Below are 20975 nucleotides of genomic sequence, written 5' to 3'. Positions count from 1 at the left end.
GTGACCGGAGCGGCGGTGTCTTCTGCTGCTCCTGTCACCTGCATGCAGCAGAGCTGGACGCGACGCTGGAGGTCCGTGGAGTACGCCGGACATGGAGGGTTTGTCGGGGTTAATAAATTGGTGATGAGGGAGTTTGTTATTGTTTTTTATTTCTAATAAAGGATTTTTCGGGTGTGTGTGTTTTTACTGTCACTTACAGATTAATCATGGAAGGAATCTCGGGGAGACGCCTGACATGATTAATCTAGGACTTATTGGCAGTTATGGGCTGCCATTAACTCCTTATTACCCCGATTTGCCAATGCACCAGGGTAAATCGGGAAGAGCCGGGTACAGTCCCAGAACTGTTGCATCTAATGTATGCGGCAATTCTGGGCGGCTGCTGACTGATATTGTTAGGCTGGGGGGCTCCCCATAACGTGGAGCTCCCCATCCTGAGAATACCAGTCTTCAGCCGTATGGCTTTATCTGGCTGGTATTAAAATTGGGGGGGACCGCACGCCGTTTTTTTAAATTATTTAATTATTTATTTCACTGCACAGTATACACACACCCACCGGCTGCTGTGTTTGGGTGCAGTGAGACACCTGTCACTCAGCGTGGGGGCGTGTCTCACTGCAACCAATCATAGGCGCCGAAAAGCAGGAAAGCAGGGAATACGAGATTGTTTAATGAGCGGCCGGCTTTTTCAAAAGAGGAAAAGCCGTCGGAGTTTAGTGAACAGTCGTGCAGCGCCGCGGCAGTGATCGGGGAACGGTAAGTAAGAGAGAGGGGGGAGACTGACCGACAGACTGTGAGAGGGGGACAGACAAGACAGAGACCGACAGAGCGAGACCGACCGACGGGAGATAGAATGAAAAAAAAAATGACCGACATCGCTAGTAAAAAGCACAAAACGTGCGTTTTGGACATCGGACTGCCACACAATGTTTTACGTAAAATCTTTCATGTATTAATCTCAAAAAGTAACATACACCAGCTCTATCTCACTATTGGGTATGTGCCCTTAACATTTCCGCCATGAAAATTCATTTTGGTGTCATTTTAGAAGGTTTTCTGGTGAGTCCGTAAAAATGGCGTAAAACGCGGACAAAATTGTTCACAGCTGTGACTTTTGAGTGATAAATGCTTCAAGGGGTCTTCCCCATGCTGTTGCCATGTCATTTGAGCACTCTTCTGAGACTTTTGTGCCATTTTTAGGGTTTCTACATGCTGCCGGGGGTCATTTCATAAAAATACTCGGGTCTCCCATAGTATAACATTGGGCTCGGTGCTCGGGTCGAGTACACGAGTATCTTGGGATGCTCGGCCCGAGCCTCGAGCACCCGAGCTTTTTAGTACTCGCTCATCACTACAAATAATCCAAATCAGGACAGGGAGAAACTCCCTTTCTTGCTGAAGGAACTGCCCTACCAAAATAGCAGAGAGCTAGATCCTCACATACGAGAAAATGCTGAAGAGGATGTGTCCTTGAAATCTGACTTTCAACAAGACAATGACCCTAAACACACCAACAAACAAGCAAAATCTTGTTTCCAGTTCAACAAAATTGAGGTTATGGAGTTGCCGCCCAATCGCCGGACCTTAATCCGATAGAAAACTTGTAGAGTGACATCAAAAATATACCGTTTCTGAGGCAAATCCAATAAATAGTATTAAATTGTGGGATGTAGTCACAGCATCTTGGGCTGGAATAACTGTTGACGAGAGCCAGAAGGTGGTGACTCTATGCAACATAAATGTGAAACACTTCTAAAAAACTGTGGCTATACAACTCAATATTCGGTTTGTGATTCACCGGATGCTAAATCCTAAATACAAAGTAGACAGATTTTGAGTATGTAAAGTTAAATGCAGATGTTGCTATTTTTTGAACAGGCCAATGGTCATTTTTTTTTATATTTTCTGTAAAATTGGTAAAAGTTATATACATTTAGCTGCGTGTTTTGATTTAGAAAACTGCGTGCAACGTTCCCAGTGCATGGAAATAAAAACTATTAGAAAGATTTTGGGCTTAACTCATGCTTTTGTACACTCTGGAATTATTTTGAACACAACTGAACAGCTGATGATTAAATCACAGATTAGCAGAGACTCTGAAAAAAAGAAAAATATTGATCTGAGTGCAATCTGATTTTTTTATTGGATTGCCCTCGCCATACTTATCCGCAAGTGTCAGCGAACCTCTATACAACTAATGGTCAGTGTCTAAACTTTTCTTATTTTTCATTTGTTTCCATTTCTCCAAGAATTCACTCAATGAGATGTATATTTTTTTACTTTCTGAAAAAATTGGCCCATGTGAGATATATTAAAAGTATTAGTCGATTTAAGCCAATCTTGTTAAATATTTCATTATTTTTGCAGTGTATTCCCCATAGATAAACTCAGGAACAAGAGCTCAAGGGCCATAAATCTCTAATGACCGCACTATCACAACGTCTTGTCTTTACCTTTATATAAACCGCAGCTCAATACACGGTTTAGGAGTGGTGCTTGTGAAATATTTTTTGGCAGCGCACACTTTTCCCTCTGACATTTCACTGCTTGAATTGAGAAGGTTTTATTCCTCCCATGGCAAATATTAGTCTTTAGAATAATGAACATTAGAAATATTTCTAATATTTCTAAAGTGAGTAGCAGCAGATGCTCTTCATTATGAAGCAGACAATCGTGGAGTAACTGATCAGATCTTTTCATCTTTGAAAATTCTATTCTTTTGAAATTCTTTAAGGAGAAAACACATTCTCTAAAATCTATGATTTTGTAAATTAATTCTGCCATCTCTTGAACCCAGAGTTTTAAGCAAATATGAGCGAAAACTCAGGACCCTGATCTAACGACCATGTTGATAGTCTGTAGCCATCAAATCTGAGCTCTACCAATAGTGGCTTAACTAGAATCCAAATGGCTCAATGCAAAATTTGGACCTGGCCATCATCTGCATTATTGTCAGATAGATCCTGTGAAAACATACACTACATGTTCAACCTCCTATGTAAGAATGATGCCATAATGTCCATCATCCTGTGCCTCTTCTGGTAATAATTTCCCCCATCCTGTGCCACTTGTAGGTATAATATCCTCAGTCCTGGACATTTTCCTGGTATAATAGCAGTGTATAGTGTATTGTGACCCAGAATCTTGGTGGATCTCTGCACCACAATACATTTGAGCTGAATGTGCATCGTTGGATACAAATACTGCTAAAATTGGATCGGATTTATAGAATTCTTCCCCAGCAAAGTCTATTGCGGGCGTCACAAGAGACAATCTATCGTGCAATATGTCGTCATGGTCATGGTTTTCGCGACGCACATCCGGCATCGTTTGCGACGTCATTTCGTGTGACACCTACGAGCGTCTCAGAACGATCGCAAATCGGTTACAAATCGTGCATTTTTTACATATCGTTTATTTTTAAAAAATTGTTTATTATAATTTGCGCTGGTTTTTCATCGTACCCGGGGTAGCACACATCGCTCCATGTGACACCCCGGGAACGATGAACTGCAGCTTACCTGCGGCCACCGGCAATGCGGAAGGAAGGAGGTGGGCGGGATGTTTATGTCCTGCTCATCTCCGCCCCTCTGCTTCTATTGGGCCGCCGCTGTGTGACGTCGCTGTGACACCGAACATCCCACCCCCCTCAGGAAGTGGATGTTCGCCACCCACAGTGACGTCGCTCAGCATGTAAGTGCGTGCGACGGGGCTTAAACGACTTTGTGCAGAATGGGTAACTAATTGCCAGTGAAGCACAAAAGACAGGGGCGGGTACGATCGCTCGTGCGATCGCATGATAGATTGTATCGTGTGACACCTGCAGATGAGTTTTAATTTTTGCTGTCCGCACAGTGCTGTTTTTTTTGGCTGCGTTTTTTCGGTGACAAAAAAAAAGCAACATGTCAATTCTTTTCTGCTTGTTTTTTGTTTTTTGTCCCCCATGCAATGGATTGCAAAAACGCAGCAAAATACAGTGAACAAAAACACAGCAAAACACAGCCAAAAATGCACCAAAACACGTGTTTTTACTGGTGCGTTTTTGCCGCAGGTGAGTCTTTGTGTGTTTTTTGCTGCCAAAAACGCTGCATCTTTATGGTCAGAAAAAAAAATGCAGCAATGCAGCGTGCAGACATACCCTAATTGTGCCGTTCAGATCTCCACCCACATGCAGACAGCCATAAATACATCACTTCCATGGGCAGGAGGTGGGGATTTTCCATTTTTTTTGTGCACATTAAATCCAATCATGCTGTTGTTACACCCAGTGCGATCCGTTCAAACATTGTAAGTGGCTCGCACTTGGCTGAGCCCTGAGCGCACAGCAGCACAGCAATGCTCGTGCAACCGGAGTTCATACGTAAAGCACCCAAATGTGTAAAGTCTTTTTTGGTACAAACACCAAACTTTGGGTTCACTCATCTCTACATAAGAATGCATTCTCCTTGTAGAAATGTAATTACAAAATTATATTGTGATCATGAAAGTTTAAAATAATGGTGATTGTCTTAGCATGGGATCTTTGCTATGGTGATATATGGATAAGTCTGTGAAAGTTTAGTAACTTTACTGGAATTGTTCCAACTTGCTGGTAGCCACTGATTTTCAACACCAAGCACTCAGACACACAGTAGGAAGAAGAGATTTCCTAACTAAATGCTCGAAAAATTCCTAAATAGTAAATATCAGGGTTCCAAGGCCTTCATGACTAATCATACTCATTGGTTACACTTACAAAACAACATGCAAATACAGGGCTCCGCCATCTTTCCAGACACAAATTTCCCCCATTCGGCATTGTCAGGTGCATGTCTGTTTCCTTAAAACTTTTTGTTCTTTTATAATAAGCTTTGCTATGTATCAAGTTAATTCATAATTGTTTATGTCCCTATTTGCCAATTCCTAGCCCTCTGTCTCCCTGGTTCTTGGGGGAGGAAGTCCTGAATAACTGACAGTCCAGGCCACCAGTATTGTTGTGCTACTGGCTTTACCCATGTACTCACAATGGAACATCATCACCATTGGAAGTGAAATAAAGGCTGCTTTACACGTTACGATTTCGCATACGATATCATATGCGATCGTAACCGCCCTCATTGTATGTGCGGCACGTTGAATTTGTTGAACGTGTCGCACAAACGATTCTTTCCCGTCACACGTACTTACCCGTCCATACAACCTCGATATGGGCGGCGAACGTCCACTTCCTTGAGTGGGAGGGACGTTCGGTGTCACAGTGACGTCATGCGGCAGTCGGCCAATGGAAGCGGAGCGGCGGAGGTGAGCGGGAAGTAAACATCCCGCCCACCTCCTTCCTTCCACATTGCCGGCGGGAGCCGTGGGACACAGGTAAGCTGCTGTTCATCGTTCCCAGGGGGTCACACACAGCTATGTGTGTTACCCCGGGTACGATGAACAACCTGTCATTCAATTTTTAGGAATTGAACAAAGGGCGTGCGATGAGCGTTTTACCATTCAATCGCAATCGCACGTAGCTGTTTCACGCTACAATGTAACTTACGATGCCGGATGTGCGTCACTTACGACGTGACCCCGGCGACACATCGTAAGATATATTGTAGCGTATAAAGCGGCCATAAGACTAAAATTGTCTGGGATTAGGAGCTAACTGAGCTTTGCAAAGACCTCATTCAGCCTCAGTGCATTGGTTACAAGCTCCTCTGTATAGAGCTTGTAAGCACTGTTCAGTCACTGCCCACATGCAGACAGATTGGTCTTCTTGGCAACATGCTGCAAATAAAGAAAAACAGAGAAGTTAATATAGGAAAGCAGAAACAAATAAAAGTACATTGCAAATTTGCCTAATTTCTCACTGTCTACTATTCTCTTCCTATTGTTTATCGTAAAATAACCCTTTATGGATAATACAAGAGATACTGGCCAGTGCTGTCTGAAGGTTAAGCAATCTGGAAAGGTAAAGGCTGCTTTACACGCAACGACGTATCTAACGATATGTCGTTGGGGTCATGGAATTCGTGACGCACATCCGGCATCGTTAGCGACGTCGTTGCATGTGACACCTACGAGCGACAGCTAATGATCAGAAAAACTCACCAAACCGTGGATCGTTGACACGTCATTCATTTTCAAAATATCATTGCTGGTGCTGGACGCAGGTTGTTCGTCGTTCCTGAGTATAGGTTGTATGTATGTATGTTTTATTTATAGCGTTAAAAAAAATCTGACTTTTGTCCAAATAAAGTGATGAACTTTTTGCTCCATTTTCCGAAACCCATAGCGTTCTCATTTTTTGGGATCTGGTACACAATGATGGCATACTTTTTGAGTCTCGAGCTGACATTTTTAATGGTACCATGTTTGCACAGTTGCTATGTTTTGATCGCTTGTTATTGCTTTTTGCGTACAATTTGCGGAGGCCAAAAAAGTAATTTTGTCATTTGGAATTTTTTTTGCCTTTACGCCATTTACCGTTTAGATTAATTGATTTTATATTTTGATAGATCTGGCATTTTTTAGCGTGCTGATACCAAATGTGTGTATATTTTTTTATTTTTTTAACTCTTCAATTTTCAATGGGGTGAAAGGGGTGTGATTTGAACTTTTAGGTTTTTCAATTTTTTTAAAACTTTTTTTTTTATTTTACTACTCTCCCTAGGGGACTATAAGGATCAGCAGTCTGATAGTTCATTCCATTCTGTAGCTCACAGCTGCATTGCACTGATCTCCAGAAATGCTGCTGTCCTTCCACTGATGGTGCTCTGCCGGCTTTAAGAGGAAGTAAGTCATGTTAGCTATAGGAGTCATCACATGACCCTGTGCAACCATGGTAACCATCGGCTCCACGTGATCACATCATGAGGCTTCCGATGGCTGCGGGTAAAAGTGGTTTACCCACTGCTGCCATTTACATCACGCTGTCACATTTTGACAGCATAATCTAAGGTTAACAGGCATGAGTGGATCGTGGATTTACCCACGCCTGATAGGCACATATGTCAGCTGTTCAAATCAGCGGACACGTGCGGTACGCAGCAGCCAGCGGTGATTATTTCAACATGAACCATGACGAACCTAGTATGTCATTTATGTGTTGTAAAGTGGTTAATAAAGGTTATCTTTTAAATTCTTTCATCAATCTCACAATCCTATAAATCAGCATTTACACAGCACTAAACATTATGTTTTGTTACAGGAAAGCAATCTCACTACAGTCACAGAATTTTTCCTTTTGGGATTTCACGTCAGCCAAGTTTTGAGGATTTCCCTCTTCTCTTTACTACTCTTAATTACCTGTTGCACACTATGTGGAAATCTCCTGATCATCACCCTGGTGTCCACCAGTAGGAACCTCCACACCCCGATGTACTTCTTCATCTCACAACTGTCCATCACTGACATTTTATTAACTATAGATATTGCACCTATTATGCTTAACATTGTACTAAATAATGGGGGAACCATAACTTTCATTGGTTGTATCACTCAGTTTTTTTTCTTTAGCTTCTCGGAAATATTTGAGTGTCTTCTTCTCACTGTGATGTCCTATGACCGATATGTGGCCATCTGTAACCCCCTCCGTTACACTTCTATCATCACACATGAATATTGTGCAAAATTGGTTATTGTCTGCTGGTTGGTCACCTTACTCATAGTAGTTTGTGACTCTCTACCCATATTAAAGCTGAAGTTTTGTCAAAGAACTATTATAGACCATTTTTTCTGTGATCTTGTCCCTTTGATGGACGTTGCTTGTTCAGGTACTCAGCTTGTTCAGCTGGAAGTTTCTATATTGGGTCCGCCCGCATTCTTTATCCCAGTCATAATAATAACAGTGTCATATATAAATATTATTATCACAATATTAAAAATCCCCACCAATATGAATAGACAGAAAGCCTTCTCCACCTGTAGCTCCCACCTCGCCGTAGTCTCCATATTCTACTGCTCTCTGTTTAGCGTTTATGTCTTTCCAACAAAGGGTAAAACATTGACCATCAGTAAAGCCTTATCTCTGCTGTATACAATATTCACTCCTTTCATAAACCCCATTATATACAGTTTAAGGAATAAGGACATTATGAAAGCCGTACGGGAAGAGATTATTGAAAAATCTCTTTGGTTTCCCCAACTCTGAGATCTTCATTCATACCATAGGAGTAAAAGGAGTTGTTTTATCTTGATTCATATTATATGTATGCAAGTATGGGTGTGGGGACACAGAAACTCATTCCCTCACTACATGGATATACCCTGATGAGTCTTTGCCGATGAAAAGCGTCAGGACGGAAAATGGATATTTTAGGGGTTTAGCACAGGTGTAGCTGTGGTCTGTTCTTGTTAGGACAGAAGCTCCTGGGATGACAGGCTTTGAAGATTCTCCAGGGATGGCTAGGGTCAGAAATAATATGGACACCTAAAAATCCATATCATAGGAGATGCCTGTTCACCCTTACTCCTGCTTATCTGCTTACTCCATTTTTATAATAATTTCTAACTCCAATATGTGTATGGTTTATTTATACAACCCCTGGCAAAAATTCTGGCCTCACCTGGCTCTGAGGATGTTCATTTAGTTGTTTACTTTTGTTTAAAAAAAGAAAGCAGATCACAGACAGCACAAAACTAAAGTCATTTCAAATGTCAACTTTCTGGCTTTTGGAAACACTAAAAAACATTAAAACAAATCATGAAAACATAATGTGGTAGCCAGTAACGGTTACTTTTCAAGACCAAATGGGGGAAAAAATTATGGAATCACCCTATAAATTTTTAATCCCAAAACTAACACCTGCATCAAATAAGAGCTGCTCGTTAGTCTGCATCTAAAAAGGAGTGCTCACACCTTGGAGAGGACTGACATGAATCATGGCTCCAACACGAGAGATGTCAATTGAAACAAAGGAGAGGATTACAGTATCAAACTCTTAAAAGAGGGTAAATCATCACTCAATGTTGCAAAAGATGTTGGTTGTTAACAGTCAGCTGTGTGTAAAATTTGAACCAAATACAAACAACATGGGAAGGTTGTTAAAGGCAAACATACTGGTAGACAAAGGAAGATATCAAAGTGTCAAGACAGGAAACTTAAAACATTATGTCTCCAAAGCAGGAAATGCACAACAAAACAAATGAGGAATGAATGGGAGGAAACTGGAGTCAATGTCTGTGACTGAACTGTAATCTGTGACTGAACTGTAAGAAACCGCCTAAAGGAATGGAATTTACATACAGAAAAGCTAAACAATAAAAAATGACTGCCTCAGGAGAACATGTAAATTTCCACAGTCATTGATGATATGGGACTGCATGTCAGGAAAAGGCACTGGGGAGATGGCTGTCATTACATCTTCAAAAAATGTTTACATTGAAATTTTGGACACTTTTCTTATACCATCAATTTCAAGGATGTTTGGGGATGATGAAACAATTATCAAGATGGTAATGCATCCTCCCATAGTGCAAAAACTGAAAACATTCCTTGAAAGAAAACACATAAGGTCAATGACATGGCCTGCAAATAGTACAGATCTCAATCCAATTGAAAATCTTTGGTGGAAGTTGAAGAAAATGATCCATGACAAGGCTCCAACCTGCAAAGCTGATCTGCAACAGCAATCAGAGAAAGTTGGAGCCAGATTGATGAAGAGACTGTTTGTCACTCATTAAGTCCATGCCTCAGAGACTGCAAGCTATTATATAAGCCAGAGGTGGTGCAACAACATACTAGTGATGTATTGGAGTGTTCTTTTGTTTGTTTGATTTTCATGATTACATAATTTTTACCCTATCATTTTTCCCCCTGTTTGGTCTTGAAAAGTCACCATTACTGGCTGCACATTATATTTTCATGATTTTTTTAGTGTTTGATAAAGCCAGAAAATGACTTTAGTTTTGTGCCGTCTGTGATTTGCTTTTTTATACAAAAGTAAACAACTGAATGAACATTCTCAGAGCCAGGGGAGGCCAGAATTTTTGCCAAGGGTTGTATTATTGTTGTTACATGATCTGATGATTTAACTCACCCTGCGAAAATGATTTGATTATGCTGTGTTTTTCGATTTGGTTATTTTTGTATTCCGGTGGGACAACTGTCCATTTAGGTATATGAGAAAAGCACGATTTGTGTTTTGGTTTTTTTTGTTTTGTTTGTTATATTGTGTGTTTTGTCCTGTATTTGTAGCAAATCTGGGCTGGGCCCTTTGCTGTAGGCTCTTCTTTGTTCACATAACTGATTGTTTCTACTACCCAGGTAAGCTATGAGTTGCATATTACATCCTTTATGAGTATTTTTTTACAACTTTTATCAGGAATAAATAAAGATTTTTTTTTTTATCCCCTTTTGTTGCTATATACACTCTTTTCATTAAGAGACTTATTTATAGTTTTGACTATTTTTGTGCTGTGACTAACAATTTAATACAAGGTATGGCAGGATTGTTATCTACGGGACTTAATACAGATCAATGGCTGGAGAGAGGCAAAGTAGGTTTTCTCTAATCAAGATTTCATTCCGAAAAAATACACACCCTCCTATGGAGCTACCTTTAGGGAGTTAATACAGCCGTACAAGCAGGACTATATTTGGCCTTTATGCTGCTCTAGGCACTTTAAGTGGTCGCACCCCTTACTGACAACGTAAAACCATGAGTCTGTGCAGACAACATGTAAGTAAGGCGGATCTTCCACTTGCGCATACAGTACGTTCAGTTTTTTAGATTCTTTTAATAGCTGGAGGTTTTAAAAAACAAAAAGCGGTTTGTTGACTGCTATTGCCTGGAAGTTGCTGACTAGTATGTCAGTTGCTGACTGATGTCCCACGGACCACACTATGATGTGATCCGTGAAATACGTACTGATTTCGACAGCTAGCATGTGTGCCTGCTAGTCGTGAGTGGAATCGCTTCCACCTGTGACTATTAACCCCTTCCATCTCGCTGCCAAAATCTGGCAGCGAGATGTACAGTGCCTACAAGTAGTATTCAACCCCCTGCAGATTTAGCAGGTTTGATAAGATCCACATAAGTTAGAACCTGCAAACTTCAAACAAGAGCAGGATTTATTAACAGATGCATAAATCTTACAAACCAACAAGTTATGTTGCTCAGTTAAATTTTAATAAATTTTCAGCATAAAAGTGTGGGTCAATTATTATTCAACCAATAGGTTTAATATTTTGTGGAATAACCCTTGTTTGCAATTACAGCTAATAATCGTCTTTTATAAGACCTGATCAGGCCGGCACAGGTCTCTGGAGTTATCTTGGTCCACTCCTCCATGCAGATCTTCTCCAAGTTATCTAGGTTCTTTGGGTGTCTCATGTGGACTTTAATCTTGAGCTCCTTCCACAAGTTTTCAATTGGGTTAAGGTCAGGAGACTGACTAGGCCACTGCAACACCTTGATTTTTTCCCTCTTGAACCAGGCCTTGGTTTTCTTGGCTGTGTGTTTTGGGTTGTTGTCTTGTTGGAAGATGAAATGACGACCCATCTTAAGATCCTTGATGGAGGAGCGGAGGTTCTTGGCCAAAATCTCCAGGTAGGCCGTGCTATCCATCTTCCCATGGATGCGGACCAGATGGCCAGGCCCCTTGGCTGAGAAACAGCCCCACAGCATGATGCTGCCACCACCATGCTTGACTGTAGGAATGGTATTCTTGGGGTCGTATGCAGAGCCATCCAGTCTCCAAACGTCACGTGTGTAGTTGGCACTAAAGATCTCGATTTTGATCTCATCAGACCAGAGAACCTTGAACCAGTCTGTCTCAGAGTCCTCCAAGTGATCATGAGCAAACTGTAGACGAGCCTTGACATGACGCTTTGAAAGTAAAGGTACCTTACGGGCTCGTCTGGAACGGAGACCATTGCGGTGGAGTACGTTACTTATGGTATTGACTGAAACCAATGTCCCCACTGCCATGAGATCTTCCCGGAGCTCCTTCCTTGTTGTCCTTGGGTTAGCCTTGACTCTTCGGACAAGCCTGGCCTCGGCACGGGTGGAAACTTTCAAAGGCTGTCCAGGCCGTGGAAGGCTAACAGTAGTTCCATAAGCCTTCCACTTCTGGATGATGCTCCCAACAGTAGAGACAGGTAGGGCCAACTCCTTGGAAAGGGTTTTGTACCCCTTGCCAGCCTTGTGACCCTCCACGATCTTGTCTCTGATGGCCTTGGAATGCTCCTTTGTCATTCCCATGTTGACCAAGTATGAGTGCTGTTCACAAGTTTGGGGAGGGTCTTAATTAGTCAGAAAAGGCTGGAAAAAGAGATAATTAATCCAAACATGTGAAGCTCATTGTTCTTTGTGCCTGAAATACTTCTTAATACTTTAGGGAACCAAACTGAATTCTTGTGGTTTGAGGGGTTGAACAATAAATGACCCTCTGAATAAACTTTTCACAATTTAAAAAAAAAATTAAAAAAGAAATAACATTCTTTTTTGCTGCAGTGCATTTCACACTTCCAGGCTGATCTACAGTCCAAATGTCACAATGCCAAGTTAATTCCAAATGTGTAAACCTGCTAAATCTGCAGGGGGTTGAATACTACTTGTAGGCACTGTATATGAGCGCAGCCATTATTATGACTTACCCCGCCCCCATCAGAAGTCACGTGACTAGATCATGTGACTTCCGGTGGTTGCCATGGTGGCACAGAGTCATGTGATGATGCCTGTAACTAACATGAGTCACTTGCTCTTAATGTCGGAATAGTGCCGACATTCAAAATAAAGCACCATATCTGCAAATCTCAGCTCTATAGCTGTGATCTTGAGATATGGAAGAGCGATCAGACTGCTGATCCATATAGTCCCCTAAGGGACCTAGTAAAATAAAAAAAAGTTAAAAAAAAGTTTTAAAAAATAAAAAAAAATAAAAAAAACCTTAAAGTTCAAATCATCCCCCTTTCGCCTTATTGAAAATGAAAGGGTTAAAAAAATTAAAAATATTCACATATTTTGTATCACTGCATTCAGAAATGCCCAATCTATCATAATATAAAATCAATTAATCTGATCGGTAAATGGCGTAGTGTCAAAAAAATTCTAAACGCCAAAATTATGTTTTTTGGTCGCCTCAAATTTTGCGCAAAATGAAATAACAGGCAATTAAAATGTAGCATCTGCGAAAAATTGGTACCATTAAAGATGTCAGCTCGAGATGCAAAATATAAGCCATCACTGAGCCATAGACCCAGGAAAATAAGAATACTACGGGTTTCGGAGAATGGTGCAAAACGTGCACCACTTTTTTGGGACAACCTTGTGAATTTTTTTAACCCCTTAGATACTAGGAAACTTATTCATGTTTGGTGGCTAAAAACTCGCACCATCCTCAGACATCACCATGACACATTAGTTTTACCATATAGTGAACACGGTGAATAAAATATCCCAAAAAACTATTGTGCAATCACACTTTTTTTGTAGTTTTTCCACACTTGAAATTTTTTTGCTGTTTTCCAGCATGCTATATGGTAAAACTTATGGTTTCTTTTAAAACTGCAACTCGTCCCGCAAAAAACAAGCTATTATATGGCAAGATTGACAAAATTGAAAAGTTACATCTCGCGGAAGAAAAAGAGATAAAAAAACAAAATAGAAAAATGCGAAACACCCGGGGGCTTAACCCCTTCACGACCGGCCGATTTTTCGCTTTCCATTTTTTCTTTTCGCCATTCTTTTTCTGAGAGACGTAAATTTTTTATTTTTCAGTCAATATGATCATGTGAGGGCTAATTTTTTGTGGAACGAGCTGTACTTTTAAATGAAACCATCAGTTTTACCATATAGTGTACTAGAAAACGGCAAAAAAATTCCAAATGCTGAAAAACTGCAAAAAAAGTGCGATAGCACTATGGGTTTTGAGATATTTTATTCACTGTGTTCACTATATGGTAAAACTGATGTGTGGGTGTGATGCCTCTGGTAAGTGCGAGTTCGTAGACACCAAACATGTATAGGTTTACTTTTATATAAAGGGTTTAAAAAAAATCGGAAGTTTGTCCGAAAAAAGTGGCGCACGTTTTTCGCCATATTCCGTGACCCATAGCGTTCTCATTTTTCGGGATCTTTGGCTCAATGACGGCTTATTTTATGCGTCTCGAGCTGATGTTTTTAACGGTACAATTTTTGCGCAGATGCTACGTTTTGATCGCCTCTTATTGCATTTTGCGCAAAAGTTGTGGCGACAAAAAAACATCGTTTTGGCATTTGGAATTTTTTTTGTCGCTACGCCGTATACTGATCAGATTTATTGATTTTATATTTTGATAGATCGGGCGTTTCTGAACGCGACGATACCAAATGTGTGTATATTTTTTATTTTTTTAACCCTTTAATTTTCAATGGGGCGAATGGGGGGTGATTTGAACTTTTAGGTTTTTTTGTTTTATTTTAATTTTTTAAAACTTTTTTTTAACTTTTTTTTTTATTTTGCTAGTCCCCCTAGGGGGCTATTGCGACCAGCAATCCGATCGCTCTGCAGTATCTGCTGATCACAGCTACAAGGCTGTAAACAGCAGATACGCTCTCTTTCTCTTTTGCTGTGCAGCGGACACAGCGAAAGTGAAAGCAAGTCAGGTGTAGTACAGGAGTCATCACATGACCCTGTGCTACCATGACAACTATCGGGAGTCACGTGATCACGTCACGTGACTTCCGGTATCGGGCGGTAAGGAAATGTTTACTGCGATCGCGCTTATAATGGCGCTGTCACATATTGACAGGGTTTATATTCTATAATCCGATAAATATCAAGAAAATGAAGTAGGTCATCATTCATTAAATACTGTCTGCAGATTCCCTGGACATGTTATTTGACTTAATATGGTCCTGTTTAATTGGTTGGCTATATGGTCTTTTACATGATCCTTGAGTCTGGGGCACTATAAGTAGTATGTATCTATTCCAACAGGCCTCCTTTTTAGATAACTTTCAGCCTGTAACAAAAAATGTTTTAGGGTTCGCTCTTTTTTATAAAAAATAATTTTGGTTTTGTATCTATTTGTATGTATGTAGCTATTTATTGATTAATTTATTGTTTGGGTCTCCATATGACTTTTTCCATATTTTTATTGATTGATTGTTTTTTAATTGCACAAAGAAGGAAAAAAAAATTCTCCAGCAGCTCGATAAATAAAATAAAAAGTGACATTTATTATAGTCCTTTTAAAAAAACCATAGGGGTAACAAAGGAAACAGTCAGGTACTCAGCCCAATCCTACATGTTTCGGCGTAAAGCCTTAAGGGGACTTTACACGCAGCGATATCGCTAGCGAGCGTACGAGCCCCTGTTGTTTGTGTGTCACGGGCAAATCGCTGCCCGTGGCACACAATATCGCTAGGTCCCGTCACACATTCTTACCTGCCTAGCGATGTCGCTGTGGCCGGCGAACTGCCTCCTTTCTAAGGGGCGGTTCATGCGGGTCACAGCGACGTCACATGGCAGCCATCCAATAGAAGTGGAGGGGCGGAGAGCAGCCGAAAGAAAGTGATGCCCACCTCGTTGCTGGAGGACGCATGTAAGGTGTTGTTCGTCATTCCTGGGGTGTCACACGTAGCGATGTGTGCTGCTCAGGAATGACCAACAACGTGCGTCCTGCACCAGCAACGATATTTGGGATTAGAACCACGTGTCAACGATCAACGATTAGGTAAGTAATTTTGATCGTTAGCAGTCGTTCATACGTTTCACACGCAACGACGTCACTAACGAGGCCGGATGTGCCTTACGAATTCCGTGACCCCAAAGACATATCGTTAGCGATATTGTTGCGTGTAAAGCCCCCTTTAGATTCCAAGTCTAAGGCTTGACGCCAAAACATGTAGAATTGGGCTGAGTACCTGACTGTGTTTCCTTTATTACCCCTACGTTTTTTTTTAAAAGGACTATAATGTTTCACTTTTTATTTTATCTAACGAGCTGCTGGAGAATTTTTTCTCCTTCTTTGTGCTGTCTAACACAGCCCGAGACCAGGGTAGCTGCGAGTACCGCAGGGAATCCGGAATCATATATATATATAAATGTATAAGGGACCATTAACCCCTTCTGGCACCTGAGGAAGGAGGCAGATCAACTTTGAAACGCATAGTGATTTAGCTAATAAACCTGAAGATTATACATTGGAGTGGTGTTCAGCTTCGGGTTTGGAATCGCCTGCGCCCTGTTTGCAGCACACTTTTTTCCTTTTTGGTTTCTACAGATTTTATTTTCAACATTTTGATAAAAGTGAAACATGTTTAGTATCTTTGAACTCATACTGACCTAGGTAATCATATTCTCAGGTCAGTTTTACCATATAGTGAACATGGTAAATAAAAACCCTTCAAAACAATTGTGGAATTGCACTTTTTTTTTAAATTTCATTGCAGTTTTGCCTATTTTCCAGTACAATATGGGGCAGAATGAATGGTGTCATTCAAAAGTATTCGTCCCACATAAAACAATCCCTTAAATGACTATTTTAATGGAAAAATAAAAAAAAATGATGGCTCTTGGAAAAAGAGGAGGAAAAAATGAAAACGAAAAAAAAAAAATCACCAGGTATTACATTTCTTAAATGTGAGACAGAAGGATTGTCATGGAAATTTTATTATTGCTTAAGTATAATGGGGACCATTTTATTTCCATCAAGGTGTCCATAATATAGCAGACACCCTAATGGAAACTAAACAGACCCCATCATAGATATAAGCACATATTTGATGATTTTTACACGTTTTCAATTTCAACTTGCAACAAATTTGATGATGGTTCTGATAAAGTACTAATTTATTGGTGATGATTCTGGTGATGTATTAATGTACTGATGGTGGTTTTGTTGCTGTATTCATTTACTGACAGTGGTTCTGATGACGTATTAAGTTACTGAAGGTTGTTCTGATGCCAGATTCTGCTTCTCTTGACATATTGGCAGATGTCGCTTTATCTATAGTAAAGGTCCAATAGGGTATGTAAGATAGTTTTTGCATCCTTCATGTGACAAATACAGCTTCTGAGAAAAATAATGGTTGTTCTGCTGCTCTATTCATTTACTTCCGATCACACTGGTGATGTATTAATTTAATAATGGTGGTTCTAGTGATGTAGTTATCACTAGAACCATCATCCATATATCAGTGCATGAATGCAAAACCAAAATCTTTTGAAGTACATAAATAGAATACTAGAGACATAATCAATAGATGAATACAGTACTAACAGCACCATCAGTAAATAAACATAGTACCAAAACCACCATCAGTACATGACTACATTAACAGAATCACTATAAGTGCATGAATATGACACCACAGCCCTCATCAGTACATTAATAGGTAACCAGAACCACAATCAGTAGGTTAAAGATCTTCATAGTTTCTTTACGTTTTAAGGTAGACTTAAATTCATCGAATTAAATCCATAGCCTAACATGTTGATCCAAAGAAAGGCAAAAAAAAACATGTTGCATATAGTAAACCCCACAATTGGGGAAACAAAATTCTTCCCGACTCCAAATATGGGAATCAGACTAGTCTGGATGAATACCAAATAACAAACTCTAGTGCACATAACCAGTAATATTATATTTTTAAAGATAAGCATTTAGGCCTCTCTTAATTTTTAATAATGAATCAACCATTACAACATTATATGGCATATAGTTAGATTGTCTAATTGCTCTTACAGTAAAGAATCTCCACTTGTGATTAAACATTCTTTAATACGATGACAGTTTTATTAATGCTCAAGCAACACCAAACTATGTGGCTAAGGTAAAATTGATGGTAACTGGTGTTAAGAGAAAGACGTATAATCTGTGCTCCGCTGACCTGTGATGACCAAGGTATTGACCACCACTGTACAAGGTATGATAATCAGTTAGATGTCATAGCTGAGGGACATTGTGTCGAAGTCTGCATGGCAGGGTAAAATAACATTATCTCAGGATCCAATGCCTCAGTAGTGTGGCGAGAGGTTGAGGGACCAGCTTTTTTTTTTCTGTTCGCAATTCAAATGTTACAATGTTGAAATTTTGGGAGAAACCACAAATGTCTAGAAATTAAATGTAAACTTGATCTGCTCATAATGTCAAAGTCTTACAAACTTTTCTTTTTTCCAAATCTAGTTATCTCAGACCTTACATCTCTGGATATTTTTTAGCCAGAAATGAAAGCAGGAAAAACATCTCCAACTAAATCATTTATGTTACTTTGTACCTAGAAAAAATCTGAAGGTTGTTTGCATGGACAACATTTGATGAGCGCTTGTATAATCATTTTGAGTAAAATGACCTAGGGTGTTGTACATCACTGCTCATGTCAGTGTGTGTGAAAGGAGCTCAGGAGCTGAATTCACTGCACAATGCTAAAGAGCTGATATCTGACTGTGTTTTCAGAAGCAAAAGCTAAACAGTAATTGTCATTTTACAGTAAATTGTTGACCATGAAAAATATGACCATTTACCTTGGATTTACCACTGATGGGCTACAATAGTGGCCAGGATTTTGCTCAATGTTTTACCACTGCCATCTCAATACTCCTGTGTCATCAACAGGCTAAGCTTGGCAGGAAACCAAAATTTTAACTGTATCCTGCAATACAGCGGTACTGCAGTATATATAATATAGAATAGCCATCTGGATGAAAGCAGGTTAGAAGTTCCCAGAAAGGACGAAAAAATCTAAAGTAAACAAAAATAAGTTTTAATAAATATTAAAAACATATATAAAAATTGGAATTACCTCTGTTTAATTTCACTAAAAATAAGGAAATTAAAAAAATAAACACATTTTATGCAAACTTGACCTGGTCTTCGTCTGCCTCTGCTTAACATCCCTCTTTGATAACTCACCTTTTCCCCTCTGTGACCACAACATCCTCTCCTACACACTCGCAAATGGTTGCTCACTCCAGCACACTCCCACCTATCACACATTCAGAAAATTACAGATGATTGACCCTCAGACGCACAGGTGACACACGCACACACATAGGATACCACATCCCTTTGAATTCTGGCCATCAAAAGTGAAGCAATATGAGATCCAAAGTACCTCCAGGAAAGAATCAAGATGCTTTCCCAGAAACTGAAGATGAAGATTCATGGAAACAAATGTCATGTTCACCAGAACCCCATACTACGCATCACCTTGCGCCTTAGCAAACTCCGACTCCACATCAGTAAATCAGTACTCAGCAACAACACCATCACTTTGTTCTGAAGAATGAGGTCAGGTTCTTCACAGGGTTCCCCCCCCCCCTGGCAAACTCCTGGACAAAGCATGAACTTTAATATTTTTAGAACAAAACTGATAAGAAATAATGGACGTAGTTTAACAAGAGATAGACCTCGAGACAATACATCTCCCACTCCCACTTCTTAGGCATCAACCTCTACCATCTCAGGACAAGAGTTGAGCGCGGTTTGTGGTTCGTGGTTCTCCAGTTCGTGGTTCGAGTGATTTTGGGGGCTGTTCTAGACCAAACTAGAACTCGAGCTTTTTGCTGTTACGTTCTAGCAGCAAAAAGCCAAGCTAATTACTAGCTGGCTTTCCGCTGTAATAGTGTAAAGCCCGCTACACACGCTTCAATATATCTCACAATCCGTCGTTGGGGTCAAGTTGTAAGTGACGCACATCCGGCATCGTTTGTGAGGTATCTGCGTGTGACAGCTACGTGCGATCAGGATTGAACGCAAAACCGTTGATCGCAAACACATCGTATCATTCTCTAGAATTGAGCGTTTTGTGGCACGAACCTAGTCAATTGTAACGTGTGACATCCCTCATACGATTTCGGTGTGTGATGCTATGTGCGCAGGTGTGCGCTCTGCACCGCAGCTTAAAAAAGGTCCGCTTCAGAGCGCAGCTGAAAAGCTGCGTTCTGAAGCACCTCACAATGTCTGTCATTCACTAATCTCTGTCAGTCGGTCACTATCTCTGTCCCTCACTCTCTGTCCATGTCAGTCTATCCCCCTCTCTCATATACTCACCGATCCCCGATCCCCGGCGCTGCACGGCGTTCACTCTGCTCCGGCGGCTTTTACTGTTTTGAAAAAGCCGGCCGCCCATTAAACAATCTCGTATTCCCTGCTTTCCCCGCCCACCGGCGCCTATGATTGGTTACAGTGAGACACGCCCCCACGCTGAGTGACAGGTGTCACACTGCACCCAATCACAGCAGCCGGTGGGCGTGTCTATACTGTGTAGTGAAATAAATAATTAAATAATTAAAAAAAACGGCGTGCGGTTCCCCCCAATTTTAAAACCAGCCAGATAAAGCCATACGGCTGAAGGCTGGTATTCTCAGGATGGGGAGCTCCACGTTATGGGGAGCCCCCCAGCCTAACAATATCAGCCAACAGCCGCACAGAATTGCCGCATACATTATATGCGACAGTTCTGGGACTGTACCCGGCTCTTCCCGATTTGCCCTGGTGCGTTGGCAAATCGGGGTAATAAGGAGTTATTGGCAGCCCATAGCTGCCAATAAGTCCTAGATTAATCGTCAGGCGTCTATGAGACACCCTCCATGATTAATCTGTAAATTACAGTAAATAAACACACACACGCCGGAAAAAAATCCTTTATTAGAAAAAAAAAACACAAACATATACCCTGGTTCACCACTTTAATCAGCCCCAAAAAGCCCTCCATGTCCGGCGTAATCCAGGATGCTCCAGCGTCGCCTCCAGCGCTGCTGCATGGAGGTGACCGGAGCTGCAGAAGACACCGCCGCTCCGGTCACCTCCACGCAGGTAATGAAGACAGCCGCGCGATCAGCTGCTGTCACTGAGGTTACCCGCTGTCACTGGATCCAGCGGTGGCCGCGGGTAACCTCAGTGACAGCTCAGCTGATCGCGCTACTCACCGCCGCTCCTATCACCTCCACGCAGCAACTGAGGTGAGTAGCGCGATCAGCTGAGCTGTCACTGAGGTTACCCGCGGCCACCGCTGGATCCAGTGACAGCGGGTAACCTCAGTGACAGCTCAGGTGATCGCGCGGCTGTCTTCATTACC

General features: G+C 41.0%; 1 protein-coding gene across 1 annotated transcript; it reads left to right on the top strand.

The window, feature by feature from the left end:
* The first annotated feature begins 7044 nt into the window (after positions 1-7044).
* On the top strand, positions 7045-8116 carry LOC142303000 (olfactory receptor 1500-like). Its single transcript, XM_075344100.1, has 2 exons — positions 7045-7056; positions 7175-8116. The coding sequence occupies exons 1-2, from the start codon at positions 7045-7047 to the stop codon at positions 8114-8116; spliced, it is 954 nt and encodes a 317-aa protein (XP_075200215.1).
* The last annotated feature ends 12859 nt before the right edge of the window (positions 8117-20975 follow it).

Source organism: Anomaloglossus baeobatrachus, chromosome 4, assembly GCF_048569485.1.
Source record: "Anomaloglossus baeobatrachus isolate aAnoBae1 chromosome 4, aAnoBae1.hap1, whole genome shotgun sequence".
Classification (NCBI taxonomy): domain Eukaryota; kingdom Metazoa; phylum Chordata; class Amphibia; order Anura; family Aromobatidae; genus Anomaloglossus; species Anomaloglossus baeobatrachus.
Note: the sequence above shows the minus strand (reverse complement) of the source record. Positions and strands in the feature narration are given on the sequence as shown.